Source organism: Eptesicus fuscus, chromosome 15, assembly GCF_027574615.1.
Source record: "Eptesicus fuscus isolate TK198812 chromosome 15, DD_ASM_mEF_20220401, whole genome shotgun sequence".
NCBI lineage: Eukaryota > Metazoa > Chordata > Mammalia > Chiroptera > Vespertilionidae > Eptesicus > Eptesicus fuscus.
This window is the reverse complement of record NC_072487.1, coordinates 57,503,004-57,521,904: the sequence shown is the minus strand read 5'-3', so window position 1 is coordinate 57,521,904 and position 18,901 is coordinate 57,503,004. Positions and strand designations below refer to the sequence as shown.

Sequence of the window (18,901 nt, the reverse complement as noted above, 5' to 3'; positions counted from 1 at the left end):
AAAAAATGGTAAGCATTCTATGATATTAAGCTTTTCTCAGAATTAACTTTGTTGAAAAAAAGTAGAATATTATAAAGACCCTTAGACTAGCTCTAAAGGTTTCCCCTGCCCCCCATCTAGAAAACACTGCAGTTCTTTAAAGCAAATAGTGCTGCAAAGAATGAAAATGGCATATGGATGGGGGAATCTTCCAAAGAAACTACTCTACACAGCCATCCCGTTCTTTTCTCTGCCTTTTAAGGTCACGGTAACATGATAGAAAATCTGGGACTCATACCATCTGTCCAGACAGCTCTACCACTGCTCATTTCTCCTGTGAAATCATCAGAACACTTCACACTTCCCAAACACTGCCACCATAAAGAGCAGTTACAGCAGAATGAACGAAACGAAGTGCTTAGAAATGAACAGCTCTTTTGAGGTTTATGGGTTTCAGATCATGTCAGTGAGAAGACATGCAAGCCTTAGAAGAAAATTTAAGAATAACAGGATTATCATACTGGCTCTAGAAATTATCTTTCTTAGAAAAAGGTGATATTCTCATATGAGTTCTCTAAGAATAGATTTGGCAATTTAATCTCTAAATTTCTCATAAGACTAAGAAAAGGAACAGTTTTCTTTATCACCACCACCACCACTACTAGTCCTATATAATCCCATACAATAAAAGAGAAACATGTAAATTGACTGTACCTCTGCTACGCTCACAAGCCAATCAGGAGTGATTATGCAAATTAACCCAACATAGATGGCGGTTTAATTTGCATACACAGGCACCAAGTGGAGAGTGGAGCGGCTTGGGGAACTTGGCTCCCCAAGCTGCCAGACAGAGAGCAGAGAGGGAGAGCTGGTGGCTTGGAGGACTTGGCAGAGTGGGAAGTCCTGGGATGGAGACAGAGCAGGACGGGAAAACCAAGAACACGGGGAGCACCAGGAATTCTGGGAATAGTAGTTCAGGTGGCAGCCCCAGGACCAGAAGTGGAAGCCCAGGGTATGGGGAGCACCAGGAATGCTGGGAATCGTAGTTCTGGTGGCAGATGGAGCTCCTAGACACTAGAGCAAAGTGAGTCTGGAGCAAGTTACTATTGCAGGTAGGGGATGGAGGGAAAGCAAAGGTGAGAGACATAAGTAAAATCAGAGTGTCGAGGAAAAATTAAAGGGAAGATATCCTAAAACGTCTAGGAAATCTCCACCAATGAAGCAAAGAAAAAAAAAAAGCCTCTATTATTCTGTGAGCAACAAACCAAACTGGGTTGGGGTCTCAGACAATTTGCTCATATGATTGCAAAGACAGACAGAAACTCCCAGATTGGAGAGGGCTCCCCTGAGGGCTCCCAGATTGGAGAGGGTACAGGTCGGGCTGAGGGACTCACACCTCCCCCTCCCCCGTGCACGAATCTTTGTGCACCGGGCCCCTAGTAATATTAATAATAGCAGCTAATAATTACTTAACATTCAGGACATGCTTATTCTCTTCAAAACCCTTTTGTCTATCAACTCACTTAATCTTCAAAACCACTCGATGTAGCAGTTTCTATTATTATTCCCATTTCACACTCGAGGAAACTTAGGTACAGAGGAGTTAAATAACTTTCCCGAGGTACTATATCCAGCTGGTCAAATGTAGAGCTGGGATTCAAAAGCAAATGGGCTGCCACCATGCCTTTAATTTCTATGCTATACTTTCTTATAGGTCTACTAGAGGCCCGGTGCACAAAATTCGTGCACGGCGGGGAGGGTGGGTAGCAGGGGGTGTTGTCCCTCAGCCCAGCCTGCAGTCTCTCCAATCTGGGACCCCTCAAGGGACCTTCATTTTTTCCTTCAAGAGTGTGGTGGAAAAACCCTAGATTACCTTCTTAGATTCTTATAACCCAAATTACCAAGAACACTGCAATTGGTGGCCTACAGGGAGCTTAGCCAATGAGTTGTCAGAAAAGGTATTTACTCTCAAAATGGTTTGGCTCAGTGTATAGACCATGGGCCTGCAGACTGAAGGGTCCCAGGTTTGATTCCTGTTAAGGGCATGTACCTTGGTTGGAGGCATATCCCCAGTGGGGAGTGTGCAGGAGGCAGCTAATGGATGTTTCTCTCTCATTGATATTTCCGACTGTCTATCCCTCTCCCCTCTTCTCTGTAAAAAAAAAAAAAAAAAAAAAAAAAAAAAAAAATCAATAAAAAAATTTTTTTAAAAAGGTGTATCCTTTGCAGCTCATGCAGCCCCTGGGTTGTGTCCACTGGCCTAGGGGCGTGTCCCTGCCACCCGGTGGTGGCTGCCGGAGTCTCCGCACACCCCAGAGGCCAGTAGCCATCCCCCTGTGGAGGGCGCTAGGCTGGGGGCATGGACACGAACCGCCACTTGGTGCTGGAGCTTGGAAAGCCTCTGGGGCGGGGTGGGAACATCCCTGTCTCCAAACGCCCCAAGGCCAGCAGCCAGCCCCACCATGGGCCCCAGGCTCAAGGCTTGCAGGGACCCTGGGCAGCACGCAGCGGTGGCTGCCAGGGTCTCAGCACACCCCAGAGGCCAGCAGCAGCCCCCGGTCCTGGGCGCCTGGCTGGGGGCATGGCCCCAAACCGCCGCTTTGTGCAGGAGCCTTTGCAAGCGGCTTGGGGAGGCCAGCAGCCAGCCTGACCATGGGCCTCAGGCTTGGGGCTTGCAGGGACCCCGGGCAGCACACAGCAGTGGCCGCCAGGGTCTCAGCACATCCTAGAGGCCAGCGGCAGCCCCCAGTCCTGGGTGCCTGGCTGGGGGCGTGGCCCCAAACCGCCGCTTTGTGCAGGAGCCTTTGCAAGCCGCTGGGGGCGGGGCGGAACATCCCTGCATCGCTATAGCGACACGGGGATGTTCTCGCCCGCCAGGTTGCTTGGCGCCTACACCCATAGGCTCTGAGTGGCCAGGGGGCGTTCTGGGACCCCTGCCGCTCAGGACCTAAGCACGGGCCTACAGGTTAGGAGCAGCCTGGGTCTGGAGGATGTTTCCTGGACCCAGGCCGCTCAGCGCCCACATATGCAAATTAACCACCATCTTGTTCGCTCTGATTGGCTGTGGGCGTAGCGGAGGTGCAGTCAATTTGCATGTTTCTCTATTATAAGGTAGGATTTTTTAAAAGCCTCCAGATTATACATGAAATTTGGCATCTTTATCACATTCTAAATAAACAAACTGTGGCTGAATGTCAAAAACACCACCCCCCATTCACCTAATCACGAGTGTCAATTATATATTCATTAATTTATCATCAGAAGTTACTCAGCATGAATGTGCTTGTCAAAAAGCAAATAAGTTTTTATCTATATACTAGAGGCCCAGTGCACGAAATTCGTGCAAGGGAGGGGGCCTTCAGCCCGGCCTGCACCCTCTCACAATCCAAGACCGCTGGCCTTTAACGCCCCCTGCCTGATCACCCCTAACTACTCACCTGCCTGCCTGATCGCCCCTAACCACCTCTGCATGCCTGCCTCATTGCCCCTAACTGCCTCTGCCTTGGCCCCCGCCGCGGCGGCTTCGTCCGGAAGGTCGTTCGACTGTCCAGTCTAATTAGCATATTATACTTTTATTATTATAGAAGATATAAAAGCCTAAGCAACTGTTACAACGAAATGACCAGTTACTATGATGCACACTGACCACTAGGGGGCAGACGCTCAATGCAGGAGCTGCTCCCAGTCTGCAGGCCCCAATCGCCAATGGGGCCTGCTGGCCAACCTCCTGGTCCTTCCCCCCGGCCAGCAGGCCCTGATCGCCCGATCAGGTCTGGGCCCTCAGGCTGGGGTGGGGAACCAGAGGTGGGTGGTGGCAGACATGGCCCCTTTCCCAGGGGGCCCGAGGGTTGGTTCCCTTCTTGGGGCCGGCGGCCAACTTCCCGGGTCCCTACCCTCAGCCAGCAGGCCCCAGTCAGCCCACTGCCCGCCCGTCATGGTGGTGGTTGGCCCCTCTCCCTGGCCAGCAGGCCCCGATCACCTGATCGGGGCCAAGCCCTGGGCTGGGACAGGGAACTGGGGGTGGGTGGTGGTGGATGCGGGTGGCAAGGGAAGGAGGAGGTGGGGAGGCGGGGAACCTGATCAGCCCTGATTGCTGGCCAGGCCTAGGGACCCCACCTGTGCACGAATTTCGTGCACTGGATCTCTAGTAATATATAAAAGTTTCAAGAATATGCTCTGAGGTCAGTGTCAACTTGGGAATGCTTTATAACTTTTGAGAAAAAAGGTTTGGATTATCTCAAACCTCCGGACCAAGGTTAACTTTACATGAAGGTCCCTTGCCTTCAAAAAGGACCCAGCGATTCCAGGAGGGTATGCCACCGTACACAGGAGAAACCAGGACGAGTGTGGATTCCCTTTCTGTGTTACAGAACATTCCCCACTGTGCCCAATGGCTCTATGTACTCAGTGATCGAAGCCACAATCTCAGCTTGTTGGTGAGGTAAGTTTATGCCACTAATTAATATCATGACAGTCATGATATTAATCAGATTAGTAGTTACAGTATTAATAATATTAAATAACTAGAGGCCTGATGCACGAAATTCATGTAAGAGTAGGCCTTTGCAGCCCTGGCTGCCTCGGCCCTCGCAGTCACAGCTTTGTCCGGAAGGTTGTCCGGACAGTTGTTCTGCCGTCCAGTCTAATTAGCATGTTAGCTCTTTATTATATAGGATAACACCGCTGATAACCCCCATTGACTTAATAAGTACTAAGCACTACACTAAGTGCTTCCAATTGTCAAGTGTGTTGGAGAGGCAGTGGGAAGTAGTGGTTAAAAGTATGAATTCTAGAGACAGGCTGGGGTCTGACTCCTTCACTTACTTGCTATGTGATCTAGAACAAACTCCTTAAGGTCTCAGCACCTCACAGAATATCTACCTCTTAAGGATGTTAAGAATTAGATGTGTTAATACTTGTGAAATGTTCATAATAGTGCCTGACTCACAGTAGCACTACCCACATTTAATAGATGAGAAGATTAATGTTCAGAAAAGCTAAAGGTCACATGTTAGGTGTCGTTGAGGTTTCCCAGGTAGGCCTGACCCCAAAACCCCAGCTCTAGGTTCTCCTTCCCATTCATTCTCTCTCAGAACTGAGAACAGGCCAACTGCATTACAAAGGAGAGCACAGCTACTCTCAAGTTATTTCCGTCTTCTCTCATCAAGGACTTTTACCATGGCAGCATTAAAAATGTTTAAAATGCCAAACTAATATATTACATTCCTTCAGTTCTGAGATCCCTCCCCCCAAATTCTTCCATCTGTGACTCATGTGTCTTATGATTATAACTGGCAGTTTTTCCTTACTTAGTAGCACATAAAATAATAGTGCATCTTACAATGTATATCATCTTATATTTGACAAAATATGGTAGCTGTTACTCCCAATGGGCATCTTTCAAGGATAAGCCCTCAGCCTCTGTTAAGGGCACAGATCGGGGCTTGCCCTTCACTCATGGCCTCATTCAATCCCAATTTCCTCACTTCCCCTTCACTTCACAATGATTGCCTCATTGACCTTTACCCATCCCCAACCTTACAGCTCTAACGGTCAATCCGGTCAATCCGTGTTTGGGCTCAGGCTCTGGGTTTAGTTTTTGTGTTCCTTGTTTTGGTTTTATCTTTCTGATAACTCAAGGGCTTCTAATTATAATGACTCTCTGGACTGACAAACCCAGGGATACTTCCTCCCACAGATGTCCTGATAGGTGGTTCTGTAAACAAAGCTGGGCTCTAAGGGTAAGCTCAGAGAGTATTAGCTAATAACAGAGCCTTGACAGAGTCTCCCCACCCCCCAACCTCTGAATATTTCTATAGCCCCTTTTGTAAGTACTTATCTGAATCATACTTAAACTTTTTTCCTGTTTTGGCCTGAGTGCCTCCATTCCATGTATGGTCAGTCTCTTCATAGAAGAAAAAAATGTCAAGTTTTACATCATCTTTTCCCTGGAAAGATAGTTCCAAGCTGTCTTCTACCTAGAGGGAAGATGAAAACCTTCACAGACTGAAACAAAGGAAATATATATCTTTTTTAATTAAAAAGATAGTTTTATATAGAGTATTGATTTTAAGATACATGTGTTTTCAAATTGAAATGCATCAGTAGCACAGCATCATTTCATTTCTTTCTTAAATGCATATAAAATAATGCTGCTTCTTACAACTGATGACAACTCAGGGTAATGACTTATCAGTAGCTAAATTTTCTCTCTGCAGAATTTCCTGTTCCTGAGCCCCTTTCTGACTAAAGAAAGAAAAGAACCAAAGACAAATAACTCCCTTTAATAATCAACTATAAGGAAAGATGTTTTTCATTACAATCAATAAATAAGTACTTGTTCTATTACAGAAATCCATATACATACCATATGTACATAAAAAACATAGATAAAAGTTAAAGGTACAAACAATTTTGAGAGTATTTTCCTAAGAAATTTATTCTACAAATAATTATGTTCCTACTGGACTTGGTGCCTCTGTCTGTTACAGAATCAGTCACATAATTATTTATGCAATTTTTCTTCCAATCAGTGAACTTCTCAAAGGTAAGGACTATAACTTATTCATCTTATGTCCCAGGTGCCGACAACAGTGTCAGGCATAGAGTGAGGGTTGAGTAAACGTTTACTGAATGACTAGAGTTCTATTGCTTCGACTTTAACCACAGGAAACATTGTATTAAATTTTCTTAATAAACTAGAATGTTTATGATAAGGAAAGTAATTTTCCAGTGACTAAACATACTTCTACTTTATTTCCTGGACAATACCATTCTGGAAACAAGAAACTTAATAGGAAGGTGATTGCAAGGGATCATAGGCTTAGGGCATAGGAATCAAATTGTCTAAAAGGAGATTTCATCTAAGCTGCAATGATCTATTCCTAGCTGACCTGAGAAAATTGCTGTGACCTAGGGCAGATGAAATAAACAAGAAGTTCAAGTACTGTTTGAAATGAGTCTGTATTTCTAACCCTTAGCAATCAATGAAATGTTTCATGTTGATAATGATATGATGCCAAAGTGAACATAAAACTAAATTACTCATGAGAGACAATATAACTTTAATAGGGTAGATGGACTTCTTACATTAATTGTTTATTACATACTGTATTAACTATATATTATATTGTTGCCAAATATAATGGGAATAAAGTCATCTGCAAGAGTACAAGGTCTTTCTCTCCTGATCATTGTTAACAGAAAGCCAGATTTTCTCGTTTTCCTTAAATAGTGCAGAGGTCACAACTGGTCACAAGCTTCTGCTGTACTCATCCTGGCGAATACTGAGTGACAAAACCACACATGCATTTCCGAATTAATTCAAGTTTTACTTTTGAGACATGTTACTTACAAAGTAGAGCAGACTTTTATTACTGACCTTCCCAAATTTGTGTTTGAGTGGAAGTCCTGCATCCTGAAATGCTGAAATAATATTAGATCGATAATCTTGTATAAAAATTCCTAGATCAACATCTTTACTATAAGGAATAATACTGCACTGCCGATACCATCCTAAAAGTAAATAAAAAAATAAAAATAAGAAAACAAAAAAAAACCCTGAGGTTAGGAAAAACCAGTCATTATTATAATGATCTTTGTAACAGTGGATTTTATTTCATAGGAGTAGACTTACAGTGCTTCACTAAAATTATTTTTTAAAAATATGTTTTGGTTGATTTTAGAGAGAGAGAGAGAGATGAAAGGAGAGGAAGAAAAACATTGATAAGAGAGAAACATTGATCATCTACCTCCTGCACACCCACTACTGGGTATTGAGACCACAACCTGGGCATGTGCCCTGACTGGTCATTGAACCAGGTGACCTCTTGGTGCATGGGACAACACTCCACCAGCTGAGTCACATTGGCCAGGACTTACTAAAATTATTTTTAAAAATTAGATCCTAAGATAAAATATGTGGTTATAGGACCCACTTGTTGAAGAATCAACCTTCCTTCCCTCCCTCCCTTCTTTCCTTTTACTAGTCTGAGCACTAAGCATCCTCACAAACTTTCATAATGTATTTAAAATTTATCTTTATTGTTGAAAGTATTACAGATGTCCCCTTTGTGTGTTTTTTTCCCATTGACCCCTTCCACTCTGTACCTGCATCTCCCAGGCCTTCACCACTCTATTGTCTGTGTCCATGGGTTATGCATACCTATATATATAAAAGCCTAAGCGACTGAATGACCAATCGCTATGACGCGCACTGACCACCAGGGGGCAGATGCTCAATGCAGGAGCTGCCCCCCAGTGGTCAGTGTGCTCCCACAGCGGGAGTGCCACTCAGCTGACTGACTGGTGCCAGAAGCCAGGCTCACAGCTGGCAAGCACAGCTGCGGCAGCGCGAGCCTCTCCTGCCTCTGCGGCAGCGCGACTGAGTGGCAGTGGCGGCAGGCACAGTGGGGCTGGGATGAACAGGAGCGGAGCGATGCCTGGCCCAGGCTCAAGCTCAGCCTCCTCCCCAGCCGCCTGCTGCTTCGTGCACCACTACATCCCTTGGGGGATGTTGGACTGCCGGTTTGGGCCCAATCCCTGCAGGCCAGGCCCTGGATCAGGCCAAAACCAGCAGTCCTGACATCCCCTGAGAAGTCCCCGATTGCAAGAGGGCTCAGGCCAGGCTGAGGGACCCCACCAGTGCACGAATCCGTGCACCAGGCCTCTATTATGTATATAAATTCCCAGGTTAATTACTCCCCTCCCACACTCCTATCCCCACCTTCCCTCTGAAATTCATCAGTCTGTTCCATGCTTCTATGTCTCTGGTTCAATTTTATTCATCAGTTTATTTTGTTCATTAGATTCCACATGTATTTTAATTTCTGAATAAACTATTAGCTTTAATAATTTTAACTGGGCCATCCATTTAAAAAATTAAATTACTTTTGAGAATGTTTAATCATAAACCTCTAATGATGAAGGCTGCCTTTAAGATATGCTAAAAAAATATAATTTAGCCCAGCTGGTGTTGCTAAGTGGTTGAGTGTCGACCTATGAACTAGGAGTTCAGAGTTTGATTCCCAGTCAAGACACATGCCTGGGTTTGGGGGTTAATCCCCAGTGTGGGGTGTGCAAGAGGAAAGTGATCAATGATTCTCTCTTGTCATTGATGTTTCTGTCTCCCTCTCTCTTCCATTCTGAAATCAATAAAAATATATTTTAAAGACAAAAATATATGTATATATGTACATACATATATAAAATTTAATTCTTTTGCTTAAATATCCCTTTCCTGAGCAGTAGTTCATAGAACTTAAGAGTTCTGAACAGCTCATGTCTGATGGATCATATAAAAAAGAAGAGCAGTATCAACCTCAGTTATCAGCATGTCAAAAGATATTTCTAGGTATTTACTATGTGTCTACTTCTCAATCAGATGCTACAGTACTATTCTAAAAAACACACAAAATTTATACCTTAATATTGCTAAGGGTTTCTCAGTCTCCCCTATTATCCTTTGAAGCCTTCCATCCAAATTATTTAAAAAGTATATAAAGGCCTATGATTATCCTTGTTGGTATTGCCATTGGGCAATACTGTCTGGAATTCTAAACTTTCTTTTTTTTTTTAACATTAGTGTTCCAGTGCACGGATTCGTGCACATTGAACGGTAATTAATTAGAAGAAATATTTTAATATCACTATTTGCCCTTTCTCTATAATAGAAGTGTCAAATTCATGATCAACAATGACAGATCAAAACACTTGCATGCGATTGGGACGTGAGAGCTTTATGTGTATCGCACATGAGCGAGCCAACTTAGCCTTTTATAGATATAGAATAAACTTGCTTAATTAGACCTGCTTTCTGATTTAGCTAAACTTTTTCCTGCCCAGTGAAGCACCCCAACTTCTCTTTCAGGTAATTGTCAGCAACACAGCAGTAAATAACAACACAAAGCAGATTATTATTACAGATCACACAGGGAGAACAAAGGGTAAAATATTTAACTGCAGCAGTGTTTGACTATATTCTGTGCAGTAAGAAAACCTGAAGTCATTTTCAAGGTCCACCATTTCTTACTTCTTTTCAGTCGTGTCATTTCTAAACTTTCTAAATCTGTTTTCTGGCGAATGAAAAGAAAATAGGATTCTACCAAGTCTCCTATCTACCTACTCCAGGACTTCTGTGAGGATCAAATGAGATGAGGCACGGGAAAATGCTTCACAAACATGTGGTTAAAGTGTAAAATGTTTGCACCTGGCTATAAAGCAAGTTGTGTTCTTGGGCTGAAGAAACTCCAAGGAGGCTAGTCGCTAGGGAGAGGAAGCCAGGCATTGCTATGAGACGTCATTATCCAGCGCCCACAACGACCATTTCTGGGTTGTGCTGTGGGCTACATTTTGCACCATGGGGTCTTGGCAGCATTGGCTGTGATTTGATGGGGTGTCACTCCGTGGTGGTGGCGGGGCCTGTGTCCCACTTGGGGGAAGCTGAGTGTTGGTTTGTCGGCGCCAGGTCTGTGGTACCATTTATTTTTAAATGGCCAGTGCGCATCATGGCAGCTCCTGCGTTGAGCGTCTGCCCCCTGGTGCTCAGTGCGTGTCATAGCTACCAGTCGAAAGGGGTAGTGTCCCTCAGCCTGGCCTGTGTTCTCTCACAATCCGGGACCCCTCAGGGGATGTTGGGCCTAAACTAGCAGTTGGACATCCCTCTTGCAATCTGGGACACTGCATGCACCAGTGACCATACTTTTCATACAGGTGAAAGGCATCTTGCTGTTGTATGGGCAGCTACATTTTTTTGCCCTGATTATAAAAAGTAGTACATAACATGATCCTTCTGAGGCAGTAGTACCATTTCCCCCATCTTATGGGTGGAAAAACTGAAGCTGAGAGAAGTTAAGTAATTGGCTTTGTCACACAGTTGTGTCAGAATCAGGGCTGACCACAAATGTGCAAGCCAGAGTCCAAGCATGTCATCACCACATCATCCTGTTTTTTCAGTGTTAGAGTAGCCTTGCCAGGTTTTAATTTTTAAATCTAAGACACTGTTCCCAATATATAGGGTAGGGCACTAGGCCTGGCCGGTGATCAGGGCCAACTGTGGGTCGACTGGCGGGTGGGGCAATCAGGGGTCCCCGCCTTGGCTGGCAGCCTGGCACTGCCCACTGGCCGGCCCCACCCCTCGATCACCACTGCCGGTCACCTTCCTCTCAGGGGCCAGATGATCAACGCAGGAGCTGTCCCCAACTCCTGCACGTCAATGCGCTTCATAGTGACCGGTCGTTCTGCCATTTGGTCGATTTGCATATTAGGGTTTTATTAAAGCCTAAGATGGGGGGAGGGGTCTCACTGTAGTTTGAGAAAAATCTACAATTCACATTTGTAAAAGAATCATAAACTATTAAAAATGGAAGGCTCTTAAATATAATCTAATCCAACTCCCTCATTTCATAAATAAAAATAACCATGGGGCTAAAATCTCAAAACACATCATGACAAATAATTAAGAAGTATTTTTGATGACAATCAGTAAAACAATTTTGCTTCAAAAGTTAAACTTTAAAGCATATATCACATAAGTGTGTGAGATGTACTCCTTTTTGGCTTACTTTAGCTGTAAACTCCTTGTTGGAAAAAACCATGTGAATTTTCCACAAAATCTAATAGGCAGGCTACCAAATATCCCAGTCTAGGCCTGTTGCCCAACATAGTTATTAATGGGACTCCCTTTCACTCTCAAAGGTCTCTTGAATTAGAAATAAATGATATGGAAATCCTATAAAAGCAGGAGCAAAATTAATTTTTGTACACATACAGTTATAATCAAGAAAGAACACAGTTATAACTAACTACAGTTATAAACAAGAGGGAATAAAAACAACAAAATTCTAAATAATTTGAAATTCCAAAGTAGTTTAATCCAATGCACAGTGGAAAGAGATCCAGAAATCTTTCTCAGATTCTAAGAGCAACTTGCCTAAGGACTCTAGAAGCGTCTACATTCCCCATCTCGGAATAATTAGAACGTGGTAAGGCAGTGCCGTCCAATCAGTGATGCTACCGATGACCTGGAAAGGCTTGTGGAAGACCTTATGGCACTCCCTTCAGTCTTTCTCTCAGTAGCAACTTTTGGTGCAAGTAAGTTGTTTGTATGATGTGTAAGTAAAGAAAATGAATAGTTTCTGTTTAAATGCAACAATAATCTTTGGGATAGAAATAATAAAATGCTAATGTAAGGCTTACCTGAGAATCAAGTATAGTCTATAGGTTCTGATGTAAATTTTATACACATGAATTATAATTTTTGGTAAACACACAGATGGCCTTCCTAACTCACTTTTATGCTTCTGAAATTAATTTCTTTAAAGAAATCAATAAATTCTTGCTCCATGCTCTATATTTATTCTATCTATAAATATGACACTTAACCTAGAAGTTAGGTTAAGTGTCATATTTATAGATAGAATAAATATAGAGCATGGAGCAAGAATTAACCTATCACTGACATTTTGCCATCTCAAGCAGTCATTCCTAAAGGGAAAGAGGACAAAATGACACAAAGACCAATGCAAAGTAAGAATTTTACCTAGACAAGTCCCACTGCTCAGCCAGAACCGCACTCCCAATTTCTTTAACGTTTTGGCTGCAAGTTGCAACAATTCCTTTGCACTCTTCCGAAAGGCCACAGCTTCCACAGTGCTATCATCAAGGTACTGCTACAGATATAATAAATGGTTAGCTATTGCTGCCATTTCTAAATTGCTAGAAACATTTCTGTGACATCCAAGTTAAATGTGAAAATTAGCCCCATATATTTTTCTATTATAAAAATGAAGTTTCAGAGTTCTCTGTTAGTCACATATCCTATCTAATAAAGAGTAATATGCAAATTGACCATACCTCTGCTATACCCACAAGCCACGCCCACAAGCCAATCAGGAGCGAATATGCAAATAAATGCAACCAAGATGGCTGCGGCCACAGAGAGCAGGAGGAAGGCTTGGGTTTCCCCGGCAATGGAGGAAGCCAAGCTTTCCGCCTGCCCTTGCTGGCCTAGGCCTCCACTCAATGCTACAAAGTTTCAATGATAGAAGATAAATAAATCCCAACAAAAATGGCGGCAGCCATGGAGCTGGAGAGAGCAGGAGGCTAGGGTTGCCCCTGGCGATGGAGGAAGCCAAGCTTCTGCAGCCCTGGCTGGCCTAGGCCTCCACTCCAGGCTACAAAGTTTCAATTAAAGAAGATAAATAAATCCCAACAGAAATGGCTGCCGCCACAGAGCGAGCAGATGGCTTGGCTCCGCTCCAGGCTACAAAGTTTCAATTGTAGAAGATAAATAAATCCCAAATACCAGGGCCTCCGCTTGGGTTGCCGGGGGGCGTGGCAAGCCTGCAAACCACCACAGGTCCCTCACCCAGGCCACCCTACACCCCAAGGGAACCCCCACCCTGATCTGGGACACCCTCCAGGGCAAACCAGCTGGCCCCAACCCATGCACCAGGCCTCTATCCTATCTAATAAAAGAGTAATATGCAGATTGACCATCACTCCAACACACAAGATGGCTTCCCCCATGTGGTCAAAGATCCTGCCCCCATGTGGACACAAGATGGCCACCACAAGATGGCCAGCAGGGGAGGGCAGTTAGGGGTGACCAGGTCGGCAGAGGAGGGAAGTTGGGGGTGACTGGACCTGCAGGGGAGGGCAGTTGGGGGGGACCCAGGCCTGCAGGGGAGAGCAGGCCTGCAGGGGAGGGCAGTTAGGGGTGACCAGGCCTGGGGGGGCAGGCCTGCAGGGGAGGGCATTTAGGTGCAAACAGGCTGGCAGGGGAGCAGTTAGGCATCAATCAGGCTGGCAGGGGAGTGGTTAGGGGGTGATCAGGCTGGCAGGCATAAGCAGTTAGGGGCAATCAGGAAGGCAGGCAGGCGAGCAGTTGGGAGCTAGCAGTCCTGGATTGTGAGAGGGATGTCCGACATCCCTCGAAGGGTCCCAGATTGGAGAGGGTGCAGGCTGGGCTAAGGGACACCCCCCCGCACGAATTTCGTGCACCGGGCCTCTAGTTTATTTTATAAAATAAGACTACAGGAATAGATTCTAGGAGACAAGTTAAAGGGGAAGGAACACAGCCAGGATGAGACTTACACCTTTATTAACTCCCTCCTCCACATCACAATTTAGCAGGCTGGGCAAGTAGGGAAAAAGAAGGCTAATTCTGAGTGCTACCAGCATATCTGAAGCAAAATACAATCTGAGTCCAGGTGTCCAGATATTTCCATATTCCCTGCTTGTTTCTCACTCAAATTCAACAGACTGGAGCTCATTAATTATTTTTTGATAATTAACAAAATCAAGTTCAGAAAAAAATGTATATTACCCTAGTTTTAAACTTCTTGGTAGGTTGAGAAAATAATTAAAACTAAACAAAGGAAGTCAGGAGAGCACTTCCCTTCCCCGCCACCCCACAAACTATTCAAAACCAGAGCCATTAGGTGAGGCAGAGCCAGCAAGTGCACAGTGGTGGTCTGTTTAAGTATCAGAACCTGAGCCAGTGATGAGGGCTCCACATGGAGGGCTGTCCAGTGGGGAAGCCAGTGCCTGAGCAGGGTGAGAAGTGTGTCTGCGTAAGGGCAGTCCAGCGGGGGATAGCAACATCTGAGCAGGGAGAGGACAGCAGTCACACAGGGGAGGGGCAACAGAAATGATGGGAGATTCAACAAATAAGTAAATACATTAAGGATAATAGAGTCAGGTTTCTCACTGAGAAGGGAGTCACAAATATGGAAATAAATTAATAAGATTGGGGATATCAATGTGAATACACACATACACATACACACTCTACTCCTGTTACCAGGAGGACCTGTGTGCAGCAAAACCCAAATAGCAACAAGCACAACTAGCATCCTAGAGAAACGGTTGATTCCAGGATTGTGGCAGGGAAATTTACAATATGAACCTAGCATATCTTGTGCCAAAAATAAGGAAGTGCTCAAAAAATGACAGAGACCTATCAAAATCACACAGAAGCCATTGTGAAGGGGTTCCCAATGGCAATGTGGAACAATTAGGGGACCAAAATAAATAATGAAAATTAACTGAAAGGATAGGAAACCATGAGTTCATACTGGTATAAACAAATAAATAAATTGAAAGTTTGATGATGATATTGACAATATTTACATAGTTTTAAAGTACCTTCATGCCAAATACTATTAATTACAAAGGTAAAAAAACAGAAATTTCACAGGGGTGAAGCCAAGTGATCAACTTGAATGTCAACAGCAATGGAACATATCAAAGTTGTGCAGCACCTAAGAGGATATAATGAGAAGAGCATAGCATCACATCTGTGTGATCCCAATAAAGCTTATAACCTGAATCAAACATGAAGAAAGACCAGACAAAGACCCAAATAAGAGACAATTTTTAAAACCCAAAATTAACAAGGTCATGAAAGTCAAAAAAGGACTGTGAAATTGTCCCAGACTGCAGGAGACTAGAGACAAGGGAATTAAACACAATGTGACGCTAAATCGAATCCTTTTGTTATAAAGGTCATTATTGGGACAATTAGAAAAACTTGAATGAGGATTAAATAATAATCTATATGTTAATTTCCCAATTTTTGCATTAATACCTGTAGAGAATATTCTTGCTTTTAGGAAATACTAAATTATTTCAAGTTATGGGGGATATGGTCTACAACTTACTCCCAAATGGTTTAGGAAAAAAATTATCTGTATTATGTTTGCAACTTTTCTAAAAGTTTGAGAATGTTTCAAAATAAATTATTATTTTTTTAAAAAGTTTGTAGGCTGCTTTTATGAGATTTTAGATTGGTTGCTTGTTTTACACAAGGCATTGTATTGAAGACTGTTTGGCGCCATCAAGTGCTCAAAGTTATGTATGTTTGCTTCCATTTGAAAACAGACCCTCCTCATCTTTTAATTATCGTTTTAACATAAGAAATGATGAAGAATGAAACATCTAAAAGGATAAAAAATTTAGAAAGTTGTCTATCCCATCAGGCACACTATATCAGTAATACCAATACATCAGCAGAATCACATGTCTGTTTTGAGGCAGTGAAGGACACATAACATGGTGAAGAATGGATACAGAGTTCCACCTGATCATGTTACAAATATCAACCTCCAGACAGCATTGTAGTATTGCTATGTGATGGTATTTAAACATAAAAACTATGAGGCTGTGATAAACGGATCAGCCCTCTGAACATCGGTCATCTATACTTTTTGCTCAAATGCTGATTTTTCCCCCTCAAAATCTCAAGAATGAAAATATGGAATTAATATGACACTATCCCTATGACTTCTCAATAGTTTGAAACATTTAGCATTTTATACTGCCTTCCCACAAAGATCTACAGATGAGTCTGGGCAAATGCTTGCTAGGTAATGGAGTAGCTCTAATAAGTGTCCCCCCCAAAAAAATCATTTAATTCAAATGAGCACATTCTTCTCCAGGCATTTTGCCATGATTGTACGATCTTTTTTTGTGTGCCAGGTACCATGCTAGATATTGAGGCTATGAAGGTGAATAAAATAAGATGTCTGCCATCAAAAAGTGCACATGATCCAATGGTAAGATATGAACACATATAATACCTAAATAAAAAAAAGTGGAAAAAAAAAAAAAAAAAGTGCACATGATCTAGTAGGGGACAAGACAGACATTCACAATTCACTGTCATAATTAGAATGCCAGAGGTAGCTACCAGAACAAACTCCCTTAGGGCAGAAAGGGTGACCGGTAAAGTTCAAGCACCAGATTACATCTCTTCTGCTTCTTGATACTACGTGGTGCGGATATGATGGGCATCACTTTAAGGGAAGAAGGTTAGAAAGGCTCACTTGGGCCCTTAAGCCTAGTCCTGGGGGTCAGCACAGCTGACCAGAAAAACCTCACATTTTCTGGTGCTGGGTACTTGACCAATGATGATGTAGCTGGGACATTTTCCCATGCTGCTCCTGTCCTTGTGTACACACAAGGGAACCCCAGAAATAAAAAGCAGGTGGAAGAAATAGGGTACCAAAACCCCACCATGAATTTCACCGTTTTCCCATTATTTCTGTTTCATGTCATCTCTTAGAGCTGAACTTTCATGCCCTTCAAAATCATCTTTATATCCCCAGGCTCAGCAGAGTTCCTGGGAAACAGGCTTTCAATAAATATTTATTGAGTTGAAAGCTAGGGCAGCAGAATAAAGTAAAGTTCAAAAGCACTTGGTCTTTGTATAGCATTTATCTTCAAAAACCCTCATAAACGCAAAAGTTTCGTATTCAGTGCCAACCCTCTGAGAAAAACTGTATTTTCCATGAAATATTCTCTAAGATTTTTCCCCCATGGTCCGTCTTCTGCAGTGGTTTCCTCCTCGTTGGAGTGCTTCAAGAACAGAAAACGCCATCAAGTTTATGGGCTGTCCTAACCGAAATCAGAGGGCAGTGCTAACCTACCAAAGTCTACCCAAGTAAACGAGGTCTCCATACATATCAAACCATATCAAATAGTTTCTTAAGGTTAATGTTTAATCTACTTTTTAAAAAAATTAGAAGAAAATAATCTAGAGGAAAATAGATGAATAAAAAAAAATGTTTCCCACCCATTTTCCATAAGTCCCTTTATTCCCATCCTCCACCCCCAGAACTCTTAAAAACAAACACACTTCCTTTAATTTAAAACGTATACTACTTGGTTATCTCTAACCTGAAAGAATGCCCGAGCTTCTTTATACCTACACTCAATAAACCTAGAGTGTGGTATTTCTTCTAGAAAGTGCATTGGGTCTTTTGGAATGAGAACTTCTAGTCCATCAACAGTAATCTGTTGTAATTCTGGTCTGAAAAACAAAAGTTAAGATCTTACCTTATAATAGACAAATATGCAAATTGACCGCACCTTCGCTACACCCAAGCCACGCCCACCAACCAAGCCATGCCCATCAACCACGCCCACCAGGAAACCGTTGCAGGGAAGCTGGGGTGTGGCAGAACCCAAGGCCGGGGAAAGCCGCCTGAGGCTTTCCCGGGCCTTGGGCGCCAGCGCGGTGCCTGCTCCGATTGCAGGAGCCAGCTGACCTGGGGGGTCGGCTGGCTCCTGTGGTCGCTGGGACGCTGGGACACTGGGGTGCTGCGGCGGAGCCCAAGGCCGGGGAAAGCCACCCTAGGTTTTCCCAGCCTTCTCAAAATATACAATGTAAGCAAAATAGCTAAACATCAAGCATATTTTCTTCAATTACCTCAGATATCACTTTTTAAGATCTATTCTCTTAGCAACTTTTAAATGTACAGTGTTATCTATAGTCACCTTGCTGTATGTATATTACATGCCAAAACTTATTTTCCTCATAACTGGAAGTGTGTTCCTTTTGACTACTTTCACTATGTAAATTTGAAGTTTTGATAACTAGAATCATAAGGTTTACATTCTTTTATGCCTTGCTTCTGCCACTCAACAATGCAGGATTCATCTATGTTGTTGCACAGAGCACTAGTACATTCGTTTCTCTGCTCTACAATACTACTGGTTGTATGAATATAGAATGACTTGTTTGGGGGCATTAAGAAGAATGTTGCTATGAACATCCTATATAATAAAAGCCTAATATGCTAAGTGTCTGGTTGACCGGTCATCCGTTCAACCAATCAAAGCATAATATGCTAATGATATGCTAATGCAGCTCAACTGCTCGCTATGGCATGCGCTGACCACCAGGGGGCAGATGCTCAATGCAGGAGCTGCCCCCTGGTGGTCAGTGCACTCTCACAGGGGGAGTGCTGCTCAACCAGAAGCCAGGCTCACGGCTGGCAAGCACAGTGGCAGGAGCCTCTCCCGCCTCTGTGGCAGTGCTAAGGATGTCTGACTGACAGCTTAGGCCCATGGGGAATAGGCCTAAGCCGTCAGTTGGACATACCCCGAGGGCTCCCAGATTGCAAGAGGACACAGGCCA

At 43.5% G+C, this 18,901-nt stretch overlaps 1 protein-coding gene across 2 annotated transcripts in view; it reads right to left on the bottom strand.

Moving 5' to 3' along the window:
- FKTN (fukutin) overlaps nucleotides 1–18,901 on the bottom strand; it is a 44,394-nt gene that overhangs the window by 7,462 nt on the left and 18,031 nt on the right. For both annotated transcript variants that reach the window (XM_028145903.2, XM_054727252.1), the window contains exons 6-9: nucleotides 17,659–17,791; nucleotides 12,518–12,647; nucleotides 7,361–7,494; nucleotides 5,830–5,957 (exon numbers count right to left, since the gene is read on the bottom strand). In XM_028145903.2, the coding sequence (XP_028001704.2) occupies nucleotides 5,830–5,957; nucleotides 7,361–7,494; nucleotides 12,518–12,647; nucleotides 17,659–17,791 (525 nt within the window). The remainder of the gene's footprint in view (nucleotides 1–5,829; nucleotides 5,958–7,360; nucleotides 7,495–12,517; nucleotides 12,648–17,658; nucleotides 17,792–18,901) is intronic.